Source organism: Talpa europaea (assembly GCF_964194135.1).
Source record: "Talpa europaea genome assembly, chromosome: 5".
Classification (NCBI taxonomy): Eukaryota; Metazoa; Chordata; class Mammalia; order Eulipotyphla; family Talpidae; genus Talpa; species Talpa europaea.
This window is the reverse complement of record NC_140071.1, coordinates 3,547,993-3,568,574: the sequence shown is the minus strand read 5'-3', so window position 1 is coordinate 3,568,574 and position 20,582 is coordinate 3,547,993. Positions and strand designations below refer to the sequence as shown.

Sequence of the window (20,582 nt, the reverse complement as noted above, 5' to 3'; positions counted from 1 at the left end):
GGTAGAAAATGCACAAGTGGAACGTGCACACGGCTCCATCACTTGATTCAGTCTGGATGCTGTGCGTGCTTTACGCTAAACCTTACTGCTCACTAACATGCAGAGTACCCCCAAATCCATCTATTTCACGTTCTCTTCAGCCAGTACCTGGGAAATTAGTAACTGAAAACAAAAAAGTACAATGTGCCAGATACTCTGACGTGATGAACTTCAAGGAAAAAAGCAACTTCTTTTCTTCTCATCAGAAGGCTGCGGTGTTTGCCCATTAGAGCCTCAAGTCAGTCAGGGCAAAAATAAGTCACAATTCACATAAAGATCTCTGCATGATGCCACATATTTTCTTAAAAAAAAATTTTATCATTAAAAATTCAACTTTTAGATAAGTAACTTTTTTAGATAAGCACGACAGGCCCTCGAGTAACACTGTCCAGTTCAATGTCACATGACAGTGTAACACCAATGAGAAGAGACAACCCTGGTCTAAACGAAGCAGGGAAAACCTGTGGAGGTGCCTGTAAAAGGCAAAGTTCGATAATACAAACGCAACCCACTGACTACATGACTGGGAAACCCAATCTGAGGAGAGCTCACCGGCCAGAGGAAGACATCTAGAGTAAAGAGGAGTTGGTTTGTTTTTAATGCACTGAAACCAATTCTATTTTTACCCTGTGTAAGGGAAGAAATCTGGGACAGCTGCAAGCCTCCAGGAGAATAAAACACGCCTGCATTCCCCACAAAAGGATGGACAATGATTAGAAAGTTTAAAAGTTTTGAGAGTATTATTTACCTTCTTACTCTTTCAGCGGACCTCACTAAACTGTCTCTTAGTACAGGTGATTTTTCTCGGGTGGGTCACGACACTTTTCAGAAAGGCAGTGACAGTGACATGGCGGCGCCCTGCCTGTACTTACAGCAAGTACCCAGCGGTCACCGTCCAGGCTCGCACCAGCCCCTTCAGCCACTGCCGTGTGTGGCCCTGTTCAAGTAGCGCCGGCAGGACAACCTGAAGCAGAAGCAGCTCGAGGGACAGCTCGCTCACGGGGGCATCACTAAGATATTACAGAGAGCATCACTCACCATGTGAACTCTGTTTTGCAGAACCACATCATATTAAACATTTAATGGATGACAGCAAAACTCCTGAAGAGTCACGTGAACTCACATTTTTGGCACCTCTTCTCCACAGTACCTTGAAGCAGCAAGGCTTTTCCTCCAACTGCACCAAGACAGTTCCCCACAGGTTGCTAACTGCACTGTCCTTCTCTTTGTTATTTGAATGTCACATGACTAGTCGCTCCTTGCTCCTAAAACACCTTTTCCTGAACACCTGCCTGAGACCTCTCTCCCCAACTGGAGCCCCACAATCTGTCCTCTCTCCCCACATGCTCTTGAGGTGAATGTAAACGCTCAAATGGTCTACACTCACCTTTTTTAAATTTCTACTTATTACTCTAACATCTTCCCTAACTCCAAATTTACTTATCTAAAGTGCCCACTTGACACTTCATGTAGACATCTTAAATTGGCCGTGCTCAACATCAAATCCCCATACTTCCTTTTTAATCCTGCTCCTCCAGTCCTCACCTCAGTAAATGGCCACTCCACCCTTCCAGGTTCTTGGGATAGAACTCTGACCTATGACTGCCTTTTTTCTAGCCCACTTTCAAATAGCCAGAGGGTCCTACAGAGCAAAAGCTGAAAAGATCCTGAATCTAACCCTTACCTCCTCATCCCAGTCACTGCCGTTCCTCTCCACATCAGGATCACTGCATTATCCTTTCTGTCTCTTTCTCCTGGCCCTGGCCACCCTGACAAGGTGTCTTCTCATCACAAAAAGAATGATGCTGGCTAAATCTATGCCAGATCTCGCCTCTGCTCAACACTCCCCAGATAACCCCACAAAGCATTCAAGTCAAAATCAAAGTGCTTAGGATGGCTGAGGTGCTCCAGAATTGACTTCCAAGATCTCGCTAACCTCATGGCTAAGCACTTTGCTTTGTTACCTGTATTCTACCACACCAGCCACCCTGCTGCTCCTCAAACAGGCCTTAGCACCACTGCCTTTAGGAACTAGCATTGACCATTCCCTTATCACCCCTTCAGAGTGCTCCTCAACTGGCCTCATCAGTCACTTCTAGATCACGGCCCCACCCTGGCTACTCTCTCCCTCTCCTTTCTTTGCTTCATTTACCCCCATAGCATGTAGGGTCCAATATACTATTTATGTGCTCTATGTCATTGGCTATCTCCCCCACTGAAATGTAAACTCCACAAGGCTAGATTTTTCTATTCTTTTTGTTCACGGTTATGTCCTTAATACATAGAAAAGTACCTAGCCTTTAACAACCCCGCAATTTTGTTGGATGAAAGAATGGACTAGACACTACCACACAGCACAAAGTTTTCTAACACGTCTAGGCACAAATAACTACTAAAACAGGCCTATTCCAACAAGACAGCCAGAACCTATGCTTCCTGGTCCCCGTATGACCAGGCCAAACACCTAAGGAGGAAGTAAGGATTTCCTCCACTTAGGGAAAAATCAAAATGAATGAAACCTGATCTGGATTTTAAAGGAAGAGCACAATCATGGCAGGCAAACACTGGACTGGTCAGTCCAGACAGAGAGGGCAAGACAAAGAACAGCCAGGCATAATGGGAGACCCGGTGGAGGTGGATCATGGCTAGAGAGTAGAAGTCAAGTCAGACTAGGCTGGGATAAAATGCCGGGGCGGCAGCATGCACTATGCCAAGGTTGTATGTCATTCTAAGTGACCGGGCAGTACCACGTAGACTGTGGAGGAAGAGGCAGGGGTGTTAGGATGGATGCAAATGAACAAGAGAAAAGCTTAACAAAGGTAGTGAAAAATCAAGATGGTAAAAAATTTTAAAGAATTAGCATTAACAAGATTTAAACAGGGCCTCCCTGGTGGCGCAAGGGGTTAAAACAAAACCTATGAAGCTGTCCGCAGCCTCTGCAGCATGAGTTCAATCCCCAGCCAGGGAGCTGACCCACATGGCACAGCAGACCTCTCCTGTCTCCCCCCCTGCTCCCCTCAGCAGTGTATTTCAGTCGATCTGCCTGTTCTGCTCCCCACTCTGCCTCTGGTGAATCCTCTCATCCCCACAACTCTGGCCTGTACCCCAGTTCTATGCATGAATAAATATTAAAAACAAACAAACAAACAAACAAAAAAACAAGATTTAAACACTAATTTCAAGCATATTTGAGGAAGAAATTCAATTTGCCTGACAGGCCTCTGGCTCAGGAGCCATAGTGTAGCCCCTGGAGGGAACACAGGAGGAGTGGTTAAAAATTAGCTTTCCAGGTGACTTGGATGTTTCAGTCCAAAGAGATTTCCAACATTCAGCTCTGAATCCTTTGTTAACCCAAAATTAAATGTGCAACCATGGCTCCGTTCCTTACGATGTGCTCCTCGTCTGAAGAGGACCCTACTAACACGCTCTCACGAGGTGTGTAGACATGTCAATGCCAAGCAGAGGCACACTCCATCTACAGGTTAATCCACCTCCAGGAAACGCTATACTAACCACACACTGACGTGACCCGGAAACAAGGCAAAACTTAACTACCAGATGATTCCAAATATCTCCGAGAAGTGAATACTGTAAAGGTGTGAACTCTATCCAATCCCTAAACAGAGGGACTAAGTAAAGCTTCTGAATTCTAAACACTTACCTGTACAGCATTACATTGTACGGAAGAAAGTGTGGCAGCAGACTCTTGATTATACGTATGGGAAGCCAAAGCATCAGGAGGACAATGGAGCCAAAGACAATCTGCAGCGAGAGAAGGGCCTGTCATCTCTGTGCTCGGCTCCCACGAGACGTCTGCACACCCAGGGCCCAAGCATCCTCACATGACATGCCCCACTTGGGTGCTCTGTGTCAACAGCAAATGTCTAGGCTGCTGCTCCCTTCTCTCTAGGACACAGGGCTCAAAAAGGAGGCACCAAAAAATAGCCACCCCATGTTATGGGAGAAGAGAGCTAGAGCTCACAAGGAAGGCTCCGAATCATCTGCAACTTAACAAAACACCCATAACCACAGGCATATCCATAAGAATGGCCACTGCAGGGCCTCCCCTGTGGCACATGGTTGAGCACCATACTGTGACGCTGTCTGCAGCAGCCTCTGCAGTGCGGTTCGATCCCGACCAGCCAGAGAGATTCCCACATGGCGTGGCAGACCTCTCCTGTCTCGCCTGCTACTCCCCTCAGCAGTGTGTTTCGGTCATTCTGCCTGTTCTGTTCCCCGCTCTGTCTCTGGTGAATCCTCTCACCCATCGGCCTTGTGCCCCGGTTCTTGTATAAATAAATAAATAAATCTTTAAAAAAAAAAAAAACAAACAAAACACACACACACAGGAATGGCCACTGCAGTTTCCAAAGGACACAGTGCTGCTCTTGGACTCCTACTGTGGAAAAACTTAAAATTTAACCAGGTAATTTCTTCTTCCAGGCAGGGAAGAAACGTAGAGATACTTCTGTTGAGAGTTTTAAAAGCTATTAGCAAGTCTCCATTGCTTCTCTGTAAATTAAATGTAATTCAGAAACCCACAGTTTGGCAATCAATCACACTACAAAAACTAGAGAGTATTTCTGTTGTATTATCTATTTTAAAAGCATTTTATCAAAAATAACCAATAAAACTTGACAACCAAGTTGCACAGGCTGGGATCAAACATCAACTATTCAATCTACTCTACCAATCCCCCAACAACAAAAGGCAAAAAAAAAACTAAAGGGTAGCTGACCTTACTTCAAAAACAATAAAAAGGTAGGCTTACCACTGACAAAATAAATCTTCGGAGATGCCTATAAATGGGCAAGTGGATCATTTCTTGTACTGGATTAAAATCCGGATCATTCAAATTCCTTAGAAACCACAGGACACCAGGTCGAAGTACCTGCAAATATATTTTAAGGTCTACAAATATGCACCAATGTTGTTATGATCTGCACAGGTCAGGAATATTCACTTAAAAAAGCTCTTAATATTATTTTGGTCTCGGGTCTCCCTGGTGGCGCAAAGGGTTGAGATACAACCTATTAAGCTATCCGCAGCCTTTGCAGCACAAGTTCGATGCCCATCCAGGGAGATACCCACTGGCACAGCAGACCTCTCCTGGCTAGCCTGCTGCTCCCCTCAGCAGTGTGTTTCAGTTGGTCCGCTTGTTCTGTTCCCCACTCTGTCTCAGGTGAGTCTCTCAACCCCCCGCACCTCCGGCCTACACCCCAGTTCTTATATGCATAAATAAATGAGTCTTTAAAAATATATACATATATACATATACAGCCTCCCCGGTGGCGCAGCGGTTGAGCGCTGGGCTGCAAAGCTGCCCGCAGCCTCTGCAGCACCGGTTCGATCCCCAGCCACCGGTGAGGGGGTCCCACATGGCGCGCAGACCTCTCCTGCTGCGCCTGCTGCTCCCCTCATCAGTGTACTTCATCAGTATGCCTGTTCTGCTCTCGCTCTGGCTCTGGTGAATTTTCTTATCCTCCTGCACTTCTGACTGTACCCAGTGCTTGTATAAATAAATAAATAAATCTAAATACATACATATATACACACACACATAATTTTTGTCTCCTATAACATGGACCCCAGAAAATTCATAAGGCTTTCCTAGAAAAAGATATTCCTAAATCAAAATCTTTATGAAAACGATCCTGTGTTTGATATCCTTTGATGCTTTTAATCATTCAATTAAAAAAAAACTACTAAGTACAATTTGTCAAGAAATCTAGATCTTCATTCTGGTGTCCTCCGGTGAGGGGGACAGGAGCACTTTATAAAAGTCCTAATCTGGACCTCCCCAGTGGCGCAGCGGTTGAGCGCTGGGTTGCAAAGCTGCCCGCAGCCTCTGCAGTGCCGGTTCGATCCCTGGCTGCTCCCTGGCCACCGGAGAAGGGTCCCACATGGCGCGCAGACCCCTTCTGCCGCCTGCTGCTCCCCTCAGCAGTGTACTTCGGTCCTTCTGCCTGTTCTGCTCCCTGCTCTGGCTCTGGTGAATTCTCTCACCCTCCTGTGCTTATGACTATACCCAGTGCTTGTATAAATAAATAAATAAATAAATCTTTAAAAAAAAAAAAAAAAGTCCTAAACAGAAGATCTGACTTTAGTTTTACAATTCCCTAGAGGAGTTAAGAATCCCTACAGCTTTCTAGGTACCTTCATTTTACTCTCTGCATCTTTCCCTGCCTCTCAATTGAAATGATCAACCCAAGAAGCTGATGGTGCAATGGGCGAGTCTGGCTATTAGTACTGGGTGGTCCAAACTCACTGAGTTACTACTTATAAAGCATCTTATCTGCCCAAATTCTATTTCTCCATCTTCCGAACAAGTGGATGTCGATATGACCTAAGGTTCCACCTAACTCCCAGATAGAAGGATTCTATAACAACAAAAAAGCCACACTGATAAAATTAAAATATTCACTAAAAGCACTGTCACTTACTGTAATGTAGAAGTAACTGATTATAATTTTTAAGAACACATACTGCACTTGCTTTTAATTTCAAATTTGTTTAAAAAAAAGATTACGGGCCTCCCCTGGTGGCATAGCGGTTGAGTGTTGGGCTGCGAAGCTGCCCGCAGCCTCTGCAGCACTGGTTCAATCCCCGGCCGCCGGGCGAGGGTCCCACGTGGCGCGCAGATCTCTCCTGCCACGCCCGCTGCTCCCCTCAGCAGTGTATTTTGTCAGGTCTGCCTGTTCTGTTCCCCACTCTGGCTCTGGTGAATTCTCTCACCTTCCTGCGCTTTTGACTATACCCAGTGCTTGTATAAATAAATAAATCTTTTAAAAAAAGATCTTTAAAAAACAAAAAGATTACAAGGCTTTATTTGCAAATAGAATTTATTGAACTTACTCTACATGACTGTGGAAAACATTTTGGTTCCAGCCCTCTCCTCAAATCTCTCAAAGAGCAACGCACACCAAGGATGTGGGCACAGTCCTTTGTACTTCTGTATTCTGTCCACAGTGGACTAGCTGGACTACCCCTTCTGGCCCTGCCCGTCTCCATTACCACTCTCAATGGAGTGAGTTTACTGGTTTAATGGCGATGCTGCTTCCCAGGAGGCATGATGGAGAAAGGGGCTAATGTCTCTGTTCCTCGTGTAGTTACTATTTGGGGGAAGAATGCACAGCAGCGAGTACAGTTATCAGAATTACCTCGTTTTGTACTTACTGCACCAGAAAGACTGAGCATGAGCTGTACACTAATCCAATGCTAACTCACTTTCACTGTCTTCCAATCAGTAAGGACCATATTCTGAAAGCAGGACTAGTGAACTGGAGTCATAACAGACTCTCACTTAACTCCGTATTTAAGGTGCCTGCTTCAAGACCATTTCACATGTTTGCCTTTGGCTATTTCCAGCATCGCACTTCCTATGCAATGAATCCAACACAGGTTCATAAAACACAAAATTCCAAGAGTTCATATTAAGAAATGATAATAGTACATACCAAGTAAAGCAAGTACTTACACTTTCCTCTATAATCTACTCATCTTTCAAGCTCTTAAGTGATTACAGAAATATTGAAACTTGTCAATTTTTCATTCAAATTACTGGAAAAAGTTTAAAGCAATTAAGTCAAATTTATCTATCAGTTATTCCCTCTTAGAAGAAAATAGAAAAATAGAAAAATAGAAAAAAATGATTTGGTTAGAAAACTGCCACGGACTCTGAGGCATGACTGTGCTTAAGTCCTCTTCATAAAGGCGTGCCATCAGCTTGTCCCTGAAGAACTCACCTCTCTCAGTAACAGAATGAAGGAGGCAAAGTAGAAGACATAGACCATTCCCACCAGCCAGTGCAGAAACATGGTCGTCCCCGGAGCTGACTGGAAGCTCAGTTCTCGGTCTTTCAGAGTCGCATCGAACATTTCCTAAACCGAAAGAGGGCAGGTGAGAGCCGTGCACCGCCTACATCTGACAAATGAGCATCTCCGTCGCCCAGGAACTGAATCGGCAGCCCACACACAGGTGGCAGCGGGCAAAGACGACAGCTGTCTTAGTACCATTTCATGGTGTCACAGAAACACAATGATATAAAGCTGGATGCTATTTCAAAGATGTACATGATACTTTAAAGATTTTAAATTGAAGAGGCAAAACTGATAAACCATTTGGTGAATAAAACTTTACTGGTACTGTTAAAAGAGACCTTTTTTGTTAACATAATCCCTTCTTTCCTTGGCTATACAACTGCATTAATGACGAGTTTTAATAGTAAGGCATGTGAGAACATGTTATGTCAGAAGGAATGGCAGCTTTTTCCACATATAAATTATTTCTGAAAAGCCAAAAACTGATGATCACTGACAGCCATTTAAAACTATAACCAAGACAGGAATCTTATTTAAACAGTTAAGGCTAAATTTACTACTACAAAGATATTCTTATCAGGTTGTTCTCTTTATGCATATAACGTTTTAGCACACTGTAAAATTTAGAAGAGCTTAATAAGTCAAAAAAAAATCAATCTCCACTGATTTTAGAAAAGTTCTAGTCAAAATACTGACATCAAAAATTTACACAAACCTCACAAAAATCAGTTACTCAGAAATCAGCAACATTAAGTCTCCACAATGATATATTAACAGAAGTAAAAATTATCAAATACTGACTTTCCTTCAAAAGGAAACAATCCTAAATCCTTTTTTTTTTTTTTGAAGCCTTTAAACTATGAGACTGTATGATAATGAATAAACAACTCACCAAGGAACAGATATCCAGCCACCAGCCACAAATGAGCGGGAACACTCCAATTTCTACCACCACTAACAAAGAGACCTGAAGTAGAAACAAAGGCTGTCATTATCACCCAAGTGGGGAGAATATCACTGCCAGTTTTAACTTACAACAGGAATTACCTTAACAACTATATAGCAGACGCCCAGCAAGCGACGGGACCTGTGAAATTTCACAAGAGTTGCCAAGCCCTACAGCATCTAGTCAAGGAAAATGGCGCATATAACAGCACGGTAAAACAGCCAACCATTTAAGCAACATTAGTATTTGACAGACACAATTAACTTATTTCATATTTTGTCTGCCTCATCTTTACTACAAATACCTACAACTTACACTAAGAGGACACAGGGAGAGGAATGGGGGAAACAGGGAAAGAGGACATGTATTAACAGGAACAACTGCTGGTTGGTATAAAATTACTGTTCTCCCAAGTAGGTTCATTAAAGGATACATGACAGATTATCAGTGTTATTGCTAAAAGTATATACCCAACTATGGTTGTGATTAGGCCTTCAAAATGAGATGCTTGGACCTAGAAAAAAGAAAAGAAATTTTAAAACTTTGGCCTCCCTTGGTGGTACAGGAGTTAAAGTCTCAGTACTATCAAGCTACTGCCAGCCACTGAAGTCTGAGTTTAATCCCAGCCAGGGAGCTGACCCACATGGCGCAGCAAACCTCTCCTGTCTTGCCCGCTGCTCCCCTCAGCAGTGTATTTCAGTAGATCTTTCTGTTCTGCTCCCCACTATGTCTCAGGTGAATCTTGTCACACCCCCATCTCTGGCCTACACCCCAGTTCTTGTACGCATAAACAAAAATAAACCTTCAAAAAATATAAAAAACTGTAATTTTACCACATCGCCTATACCCCAGTTTAACAATGTACTAAACAATCCAAGAAGACCAAAAGTAAACCACCAGGGCAATCAATGTATAACAGAAACAATTGCAAAATCCCCTTCTGGTGACATCTCTGCAAACCAGACTCTTCCACTGACTGCTATTACAAAAGGATGAGGAAAAATTCAAGAATGTCACTTTACTCAAGCAAAGTAAAAGTGGAGTGAATCAAATTTTACAAGCTAAGGAAAAGGTCACGATCCAGTAGCTGCACTCAGTCTGCTCTGAGGTGACTTGCCAAAGCTGAGCACCGAGAGCACAGTGATTGCCCGGGGACACCTGCAGCATATCCTACCAGCAAGCTGACACCACGAAGTGACCGTGCAAGCTGCCCGGGCTTTCCACATCTGCCCCATTCTCAACCAATAGAAAATAAGTCTGATAATGACTAAGACTGTCCCTCTTTTTCATTCCTGATTTTCAGACATCAAGTGGCAACAGCTTAGATTCAAACCACATCAAAGCATTTATCTGAATACTTTGAGTTCTTGCTTTCAACTAACAGGGTTCAGAGAGCTGTATTAAATGCCACAGCATGTCACCTCTGTCCTCTTAGGCCACCAAGAGTGACAGCTCTCCAGAGTCACATGCATGAGCAGCACAGTGTGGTTCAGAAAGCCAGCTCTCCCCTTACATGACTGAGTACTTCTAATCTCCCAAATAGCTCTTTTCATCCAACTATTTACCTACCTCTGAAAAATAATGGTAAAATGTCAAAATCGAAACAAATTGTACAGCCCATCATTTCAAGACAAACTAGCCCCCTTTTTTAAAGATTTATTTATTTATTTATACAGACCAGATGCGCAGGAGGGTGAGAGGATTCACCAGAGACAGAGCGGGGAGCAGAACAGGCAGACTGACCGAAGTACACTGCTGAGGGGAGCCGCGGGCGAGACAGGAGAGGTCTGCCACACCATGTGGGACACTCGCTGGCCAGCCGGGATCGAACTGGCACTGCAGAGGCTGTGGACAGCTTCACAGTGCTGTGCTCAACCGCCTGCGCCACCAGGGGAGGCCCCAAACTAGCCCTTTTTAATTTAACAAATTAAGTTTGTTAGTTTTTAAAATTCATCATATCTATGGGAAAGGAGAGAAGGAACACACAAGGTGTCACACCAAAAATCAGCTGGCAGGAAAGTTTTCCTTACTATGCTTTGGGTCTGCCCAAGAGGAGAGAAGTGCATCAAGGGACTTCAGAGCACAACAGCTTGGCTGGCAACATGGCCGACTGTGTCTTGAGCCAGTGGTTAATGTTAAAAGAACAAGGCCTGTGTTGGCTAAACTACCCCTTTGCATAAGACAGGATGAGAAATGAAGTTAGGGCTGTACATTATTAATGACTCAAGAATTATCAAATTTGGAGGTAATTAATGAAAGTAAGTTTATAAAATGATATACTCACATGTTCTTCAAATCCCAAACCAACAAGGGAGAAATGACCGATGTGGTAAGGGCAAAATGCTAAAAAGAGGGAGGAAAAAAACTCAGTGAAACTTCAAAATCAAAACAATGAACACTCCAAATACAACCCCCCCACACACACTAAAAGGAACTAAGGTTTCTTGAAGAAATGGAATACTCCAGAACTAAGACCAAAAACGCATTTCCTGTGACCGTCTCTATAATCAAGGTTTACTAGGGCTTAGGGCAAAAGGACACAGGCACCATTGTTAAGAGCGAGCCACAGGCCCGAGAGAGGCTGGCATAAGCATCAAAAGGAACAATGATCCAGATTGATGGGAACACGTGAATACTGACAAATCCAGTTCATAATACTCAAGAAGCAGGACAGCAGAACACCCAAAACAAGAACTACTAACAGCAAAAACACAACATAACAGAAAACATTTTCAACAACAATGGAAGTAGTTAGCATCAATTCCTCACCCTAAAAACTGTTAAGGAAAAAAAATCTGTGTATCTGTCCTGCTGCTTCTGAACAAACAAGTTCAGGTTAACTAAAAAATTCTAGCTGGTAAGAGTAAGTAGTTGTTTATAGAAAAACCAGTCAGTAAGTGTTAAAAATGAGAGAATACAAAAACCACCATTTTGTAATGCCAAACAGGGAACATCAAGGGATAATTTAAAATTCACCAGGTGGATGCTACACTGACAAAGCAGGATAACCAGCCAGACATCATCTACCTCCTGACGTGTGGCACTAACAGACAAATGTGCCCTAAACATACTGGCCTGGATCTAACCCGGCCCTGAGACTTAACTTCCAGTGTAAAGAAAACAGGAGCAGACTTCATCAGGAAGCAGTGGGCCTACGCAGAGCACAAGCTCTCAGGACTGCCACTGAGGTCTCAAGTCAGTGTCAATACTAGGAGGGGCAGAAGGGGCAGAGAGAAGCACTCGAGATGGAAAGGAACTTAGGACTGCACAACCAAAACCAGTGTGGGCCCTATTTGGATTTTCATTCAATCCAACTACACAATCAATGACATTAAAGGGACAATCTCAGACTTTTAACAAGATGGATTATTTGCAAATATTAAATTCTGCTAATTTTGTAAATTTTGTAAATTATGGTTGAACAAGAAAAAAAAATCTTAAAAATTTTCAGTCTTTTTATAGTCTTTTCCTCAAGGGTTTTTTTTTTTTTTTTAATGATTTATTTATTTATACAAGAGCTGGGGTACAGGCCAGAGGCACGGGAGGGTGAGAGGATTCACCAGAGACAGAGCGGGGAGCAGAGCAGGCAGACTGACCGAAGTACACTGCTGAGGGGAGCAGCGGGGAGACAGGAGAGGTCTGCCGCACCATATGGGCATCTCCATGGCCGGCTGGGATCGAACCCGTGCTGCAGAAGCTATGGACAGCTTCACTGCGCTGTGCCCAACCCACTGCGCCACCAGGGAGGCCCCTCCTCAAGGTTTTCTTGCCATGTTAATAAAATTTTCATTTGTTCATAATAATAAAATTTAATTATCTCAATGGCAAAAATAATTGTACGGCATAGATTATTAAGGAAGGAGGCAAAGGGGACTCAATTAATAATGCTCTTAAATCATGCTGGCCAAGTATCCCAAGGGTAGAAATTTTTTTGAAGAGGTACTCCCAATATACTTACACTTATTTACAAGCTATACACATGTATTATTTTACATACTGTGTATACTGTAAGACAAGAAATTTTTAAAGTAAAAAACTACGTAGAATTTTTCATATTCTGCTCTCACGCCCAACTCTGAGGTGGACTCGAGAAGGTCCCTGGGAAAATCGACCTTTCAAGTTTCCACTCTTTACATACATGTATTCACCTGAAGCACCAACCGTAATGATCAATTTCCACCCCATTAACCAGCAATTACTAGATAGGTATCCAGAAATTTAGTCAGTTTCTCAGGATCACTCCCTTCTACTGGGAGACTTTAGCCTTGTAAAGGCTATGATTCTGCAAAGTAAACCACCAACAAAATTCAAGCAAGGCCAGTGGAAAATGCAGTGTCCCAAACGGGAAAGAACACTGGTGTGCTTACTCCCGAAGACCGTACTCACCCCAAAAGAAAAGGGTAGCCCTCAAAACAAGACTTGTTCATTTCAAAAAATCCTAAGTATAATGTACATAAATTTACTACAACAAAACTGTTTTCATGATATAAGCTTAGGAAATTTGATTAGGAAAAAAAATTTACTTGGCTGAGATTTGATTTATGTAAGCGAGCTCTTATTTCCATAAAATGTATCTTATAAGTCACTTGTTCCTCCAAACATTAATTCTGCATAAAACTGTTCTTGTAAGAACAGACACTAAATTCTACAGATCAATTTTTCTCTGAAGAAAACCTGGTCAAGATCAAGAGACTTCCACACTCAATTATTTTACATGATGGAAAATAAACACAGAGTAATCTGCAGATACATATTTACTCCCACATGCAAGGACACCACAAAGGATGAGCTTCCCCTTACTTGCACAAACTTAAGTATCTACTGAAAAATAAACAATGAAACTTTAAAAAAATATTTTCCTTCAACAAGATACCAATACATTTCTTCCATCTTCTACAAATAATATTCAAAAATTACCTTCCTGTCACCTCCTCTATCTACATATTCAGTGTCTTTTGAACACATGGTTTCAGTTGAAAACAACTGTTCTCTGGATCACCATGTGGCCCCAACACAGAGAATAACTTGGAATTCGGTAGAAGAAACTTTGGTAGTTCTTACTCTTCTGCTCCATAGAGCTAAGGGGACTCATGCACTAAGGAAGGAATTTCTCAAAGACCAGCCCCACAAAGGTGTGCAGCCGGAGGCATCTCTCCGAGACACGAATCACATCACGGCCTAACAATAACCCGCTCTCTGGGACCCGGCCTTCTCTCCCTGCAGAGACGCAGAAACTGAGTTCTAAGGCCTTGGTTTACGTGACTCAACTGACTTATCGTTTCCAAAGAAAAATCTATCAACTGCCGTCTCTTCAACCCTGCCTTTCCTTCCCTAATTACTCCCAATGAGAGGGATTCTTGTGTGTTGTCACAGAACCCTCGCTGCAAAGTGTTTGGAAGTGGCTACATATGACTGATTCCAAGGGGAATCTACACTTGGGGAAAGTTCACTGTCTTTCCTCAGGCGTATTTTCCACCTTTGGTTACAGTTTTCAGACCAGGGTCACTGGCAAGGCCTTGGTCAGGCTATTCACAGGTGGAAACAAGATCTTTTGACAAAGGGAGGAATACACAGAGAATCAGCACAAAATTCAAGAAATGGGGCACTGCATATTCCCAAGTCCATAAAAATCAGCTTCCAAAAAGATGGAAATGTCCTACAGAAGCAGAGAGGTAGTCAAAGTTGCTTAGTAAAATTATTTAACAGGGGCCTTCCTATAGAGGATTACTATCTAAAACTGCCTCATATGTTCCTATGTATAAAAGCAAAGCAAAACCTCCAACAAGCGTCTCAGATATCTGAACTCCTACCCATAGCATAAATGACAGCACGAATACCACTTACCAAAAACAAGAATGAACAGCGTGTTTAAAGACACCACCCAGAAGACATGTTCCTAAAGGAAAAGAGCATTAATGAATCACATTCAATTCCTACTTGATGTTCAACAGGACTATTCCACTTCACTAGTTAGGAGACTCAATTTCCCTCTTTCATCTTGAAATTTCATTCTAGAAATGATGTACAGCTTTCCATTTTTCATTAGGTAGTTCGTAAAGCCAAAACTCAAAGTTCCTATCTGTTACATGTAGAAAAAGAAATCAACCCATAAGCATCTCCTTTTCAGGAATTAAACTATACAAATTTTCATAATTGCCAGATTTCATTGAAGTCAAATTGTAATTAAAAATTCCAAATGAAGAAAAATTTTAAAACCACAAAGATTCTCAATGCATTTTTGTCAGCTGTGACTCCTTCACAGTCCACACTGCTCTCAGGCTTCTGCAAGGTCACTGACTTTCTCTGCCCCCCTCTGCCCCATGGCATCCGTGTCCCCATCCGCATGCTCGTCAGGTCACCGATGTCCGCAATCCTGTGAGCCCTCCCATGTGAGCGCTACCCACTCCGTCCACCATGCCACACACTTTGCCCCACGCTGACACTCTCTGCCTCACACACTTGGCTCCACGCGGACACTGCCTCATCCAGACCTATGACCCTCCCCCACTGTCTCTTGAGAAAGACTCCTCTCACCAGGTCCCCTGATCTGCCACAAACCCAATTGGCAAGCAGGGTGCCTTGTTCGCCCTAGAGACAGCTGCTACACTCCTGCTCAACAGGCTGGCTGTCACCATTTGAATTTTTTCAGCTTCTGTCCTGAAGGACACCCAAATTGTCCTTAACCCAATAGCTTTTGCGCCTGAACCTCTAAGTCATCATCTCTAAAAATTCCCTGCTGCCAACTCCTCACTCCATCCCACTAAGAAATACCTGACCAAGCCCTCTCAGCTTGTGTCTCCGCGTATGATGCACACCTTTTCTCATGCGTCTTTAACACACAGTATCTCCAAACCTCCTTACTTACATATTTGCTTCTCTCTACTAAACTATAAAGCATCTCTGAGAACACAGACTGTGTCCCTCATCTCTGAATTTCCCAGGAACTATTACAACAGCTGTTGTGATAGATACTACGTATTTTTCACTGGGGAATGAAGATATCCTGTGAACATTTCCCCAATAATCAGAACAGGGTTGCGAAAACACCCCTGCCTCAGCAACCTGCTCCTCCCGCACCAGGGCCTAACAAGGTGAGTGAGGTAAGTATACAGCCAATCTTAGCTTCCAGAGAGACAGAAACCAAACATTGAGTAGGCGCTCATGAACATCACAGCCTCACTAACCTCCAATTAGTAACCATCAGATGTACTTCTCGAGGTCTTCATACTACTAACCTCAACTTCCTATCCTGTCCCCTTCCACCCAGCACCCACTCAGCAGCCTGCGGAGGACATCAACGGTGCAGACAGCAGAGGAGATGGAAATTATCTGGGTCTCTGATAACACTGTTGGGCCTCTGGATCAAGCAACCCTCAAACCCACCCTTCCTCTGGGCTTCCTCTTATTGCTTTAGTCAAGCAAAGATTTTCTCTTGTTGCTACCAGCTATTCTCATAGTCTAAACTTTTGAAAATTCCCCCAGCAAGTGATTTTTGTATCACAGAACCTTCAAAGAACATCATTTCTCCCTTAAAGAATTGTTCCTCACCTTAGAATCATGCTCTTCACGAGTGAGGTAAAGCTAGAGGGGGCTCAACACACGGGGATACAGGGACCCGGCCCTCAGCACAATGTGCACAGAGCTGCCCCGTTTACTGGCTAGGCTTGGAACAATTGCGGGGGGGGGGGGGGGGGCTTTAAAAGATCAAGTTCTTAATTACCACTTGTTTTCTACTTTGTTTCCTGTTCAGAAAACCAGTATTAAATAGTTTCCTTTTAAAATAATATTGCCTTTATGCTTTGGCAATATTTTTGACACACATCAAGTAATTGCCAACATATCAAGTAATCAAAAATCAATGACCTGTAGTATAAAAAGTCTGCACATTTTGTAAATTTGATATTACTGAATCACTGAGATGAATACTTAAGTCACAATTCCATTATGAAAAATATTAGCTTTACTTACTAGAAAAACTAGTGATCCATCAAGTCCTAGCATCTAAAATAAACAATAACATACATTATTTCAAGATGCAATAGAAATTTCTATTTATTAAAAGGGCTCAGGTTGCTTTCAGTTATCTTTAAACATGATCCTTATCTACTACTTCCCAATATGTCCTGTCATTCACAGAGAATAAAAAAAAGCCTGTTTATTAAAACTTTATATTTTGGGTCTCCACTTATTTTAAGTCATATAATCACAAAATCAAAAAGAAATTCTATCCTGGGATTCTAACATTGGGTATGGAGCCAGTCAACATTTTATGAAACAGCTGTATTCTTTTGTCAACTGAAGCATCAGAATATTTTAAATTGTTGCTTAATTTTCCAAAGTCCAAGATTTCAAGCGAAACATTCCAAGTAGAGCAAGGTTTGCAATAGAGACCAAAATATAGAAAAAAGGTCAACAATGAATTGCTGTAATAATATTTTCACCACAAAAATATATCACTAATGTTCTCTAGAAATTAAAGTGTCAGTAATTTTGTTTTCATCAACCATAACTAACAAAATGAGCACAACATCTAAATATGAACAACTTTAAAACATACAATAGGGTTAAAACTGTGTGATACTCGATAAAGAGCTACTCACTCTTTCCCATGTAAGCTCTTCTGCAGCCCGGTCCCACTCCAGAGCATTCCAGTTCATGTCATCTGGAAGCAGAATTGCAGTGTCAAGATCACTGATGGGACTCTAACTGCATGATAATATGCACTCTCTAAATTGGTATTTTTTTTAAAGATTTATTTTATTTTATTTTATTTATTTATACAAGCACTGGGTACAGTCAGAAGCGCGGGAGGGTGAGAGAATTCACCAGAGCCAGAGCAGGGAGCAGAACAGGCAGAAGGACAGAAGCACACTGCTGAGGGGAGCAGCGGGCGGCAGGAGAGGTCTGCGCGCCATGTGGGACCCTCCTCCGGTGGCCGGGGAGCAGCCGGGGATCGAACCGGTACTGCAGAGGCCGTGGGCAGCTTCGCAACCCAGGGCTCAACCACTGCGCCACCAGGGAGGCCCACTGAATTGGTATTTTTAAAGCCACATTTAAAAGTCTTCCACACTGAGTATTTTCTTGTTAGGTGATAAATTAAAATGCATATAAATAACTACAACATATGAAACAAAACAGCACAATAAGGTGATTCTAGAGTGTGATGAGTGCTAGAAAAGCAGCAGAATTTTATTAAAGAGAGGAATTCAACAGCTCTGAATCAGGAATGAATCTGGCAACTTTTGAGAAAAGGAAGGAAGCCAAGAGACCAAAATTCTCTGGATGAGGAAGAGTGTAATAGAAGAAAGGCCGACAGGGATCAGATTACACAAGAGGAATGTGAAGCCTGCATTTTATTTTGTCCCCTAAGGAAAACCACTGCAAGATTTTAAAGCCAAGAGAAAAACACTGCTAACACTATGTGGGAATGCACACTGGTCCAGCCACTATGGAAAACAGTCCCTCAAAATATTAAAAATGGAGCCTCCCTGGTGGCACAGGTGTTAAAGTCTCAGTACTATTAAGCTATTGCCAGCCACTGCAGCTCGAGTTCAATCCCTGGCCAGGAAGGTAACCCAAACAGCAGAGCAGACCTCTTCTGTCTCCCCTGCTGCTTCCCTCAGTAGTGTATTTCAGTAGATCCCACTCTGTCTCTGGTGAATGCTCTTGCCACACCGTACCTCTGGCCTATACCCCACTTTTTGTATGCATAAATAAATTTTTTAAAAAACTTTAAAAATATATATGTATTAAAAATGGATCTACCAAATGATCCAGCAATTCTACTACTTATCTACCCAAAGAATGCAAAAATGCTAACTCAAGGGGATATATGCTCTCCTATGTTCACTGCAGAGCTGTTTACAGAAGTCGAGCTATAGAAACAACTTAGGTGCCCAAGGACAGATGAGTGGACAAGGAAGATAAGAATATACACAATGGAATATTGCTCAACTATAAAAAAAATAAACTTTCGCCATTTGCCAACATGGGTGGAGCTGAGGGGATAATGAGAAAGCTTTTCAGAATGAGAAAGTGGAACACCAGGTGGCTTCTCTTCTTTGTGTGATACAGAGAAATAAAACACAGAGAACAGGGCCTCCCCTGGTGGTGCAGCAGTTGAGCGCTGGGCTGCGAAGCTGCCCGCAGCCTCGGCAGCGCCGGTTCGATCCCCAGCAGCCAGGCGAGGGTCCCACATGGTGCGCAGACCTCTCCTGCCATGCCCGCTTCCCCCCTCAACACTGTATTTCATGTGTCTGCCTGTTCTGTTCCCCGCTCTGGCTCTGGTGAATTCTCTTACCCTCCCGCGCTTCTGACTGTACCCAGTGCTTGTATAAATAAATAAATAAATCTTAAAAAAAAAAACAAAACACAACAGAGACCAGACAATACCAAACCTGTTACAAAACCCTAGAAATCTGACTGCAGAACTGAGGTTGCCAGAGACGGGGGTGAGGAGGAGAAGGCACAGTGGACTATGGTGGAAGACTGTGCGTGCCTTAATAGTGGGTGTGGTAGAGTCACATATACCTGATAGGTGTGAGCCTGTACCTACAAACACACACACAACACACACACACACACAGCCTTTTCAAATTAAAAAGTAATACTTTCCCATTGTAAGTTGCACTGACTTAATAAAAATAGCAAAGGAATGAGGTAAATGTGTGTCAAATTCTTGAATTAAAAAACTAGGATTATATCACCTTACAAATAATTTCCTCCTGTCTATCCTACAGAAGTCCTACGTAAAATAGGATTTTTAAAACACAAAATGTACCCTGCTTCACAGACAAAAATATTCATGCATGCATAGCTCTAAGTTTGCCAAAATAAAGCTAAAAACAGGTTAGAAATGTAGCTTCGTAACATTGAACTTTGCAAGCGCTCATCCGGCCCCGGGGCGAGCGGGCGTGGACTGCGAGGGAAGGACACAGGCAGGCCTTACCCTGAGCACCGTTGTTGGCGTCAGCCGCGTCCTCCCCACCCGCGTCGTCTTCCTCCTCGTTCTCCTCCTCCTCCTCCTCTGCCTGGTCGTCCTGCGCGTCGGGGTTCTCCCCCACCACGGCGTTCTCAGCGGGTGGGTTAGCAGGCTGGTCGGGGGCAATATTTTCAGCACCATTTCCTCCTGCTGGAGCCTAAAATGACATAAGAGCCCAGAAATTTCACTACCTTATCCCAGTTTTGCTTGTTTTCAAATCATACTATCCTAAATAAACAAAACTAGCAAACGAACACAAGCTTGTTTAAAATTAAAAAAAAATATTCTACGTCATCTTTCTAAATGTATCTGATTTTGGATCAACTTGGTATTGCAGGACATCAACTCGTCACAGCATATACACTTAGTATAACTCAGGAATCAACATTTCCCAAAAGGTGATAGGAAATGGGCTAAGGGGTGGGCTATTCTGAAGACATCATTTTGCAACCCTTGTTTGTAAGGGCTCTCCTATCTTTAATGACATCCTCTGGGATGAAGACCTATTTATGTATCTGTTCCTTTACACATCTACAGATACATAACAATCTTGTAATCAGTTGAAGACTTAAGGAAAAGGACTCTAATTTCTGTTCAGTAGGGACGTGCGTCCCTATGGACCGTCGTGTCCACATTCACCCCACTCTGCCAGCTCTTTTGAGCTCTGCTTCCTACAAATGGCAGTTCCTAGTCATAGTTCATTAAAGCGCTGAACTTCCATGGAGATGATAAAAGTTATAAAAGAATAATGTATTAGATGCTTCAAAGTATTGGGTATAATGATAAAGAGTATTAA

The 20,582-nt window shown here is 42.8% G+C and overlaps 1 protein-coding gene across 1 annotated transcript in view; it reads right to left on the bottom strand.

Annotated features, from left to right (window-relative positions):
* The window catches only part of MARCHF6 (membrane associated ring-CH-type finger 6), a gene marked incomplete at both ends in the record, with an annotated part of 61,373 nt that overhangs the window by 13,106 nt on the left and 27,685 nt on the right, over window positions 1-20,582 (bottom strand). Inside the window, 12 exons of the mRNA XM_084233890.1 lie at window positions 912-1,049; window positions 3,701-3,801; window positions 4,811-4,930; window positions 7,785-7,919; window positions 8,752-8,826; window positions 8,907-8,975; window positions 9,239-9,319; window positions 11,090-11,148; window positions 14,650-14,701; window positions 16,774-16,806; window positions 17,406-17,467; window positions 19,754-19,943. Of these exons, the coding sequence (XP_084090016.1) occupies window positions 912-1,049; window positions 3,701-3,801; window positions 4,811-4,930; window positions 7,785-7,919; window positions 8,752-8,826; window positions 8,907-8,975; window positions 9,239-9,319; window positions 11,090-11,148; window positions 14,650-14,701; window positions 16,774-16,806; window positions 17,406-17,467; window positions 19,754-19,943 (1,115 nt within the window). The remainder of the gene's footprint in view (window positions 1-911; window positions 1,050-3,700; window positions 3,802-4,810; window positions 4,931-7,784; window positions 7,920-8,751; window positions 8,827-8,906; window positions 8,976-9,238; window positions 9,320-11,089; window positions 11,149-14,649; window positions 14,702-16,773; window positions 16,807-17,405; window positions 17,468-19,753; window positions 19,944-20,582) is intronic.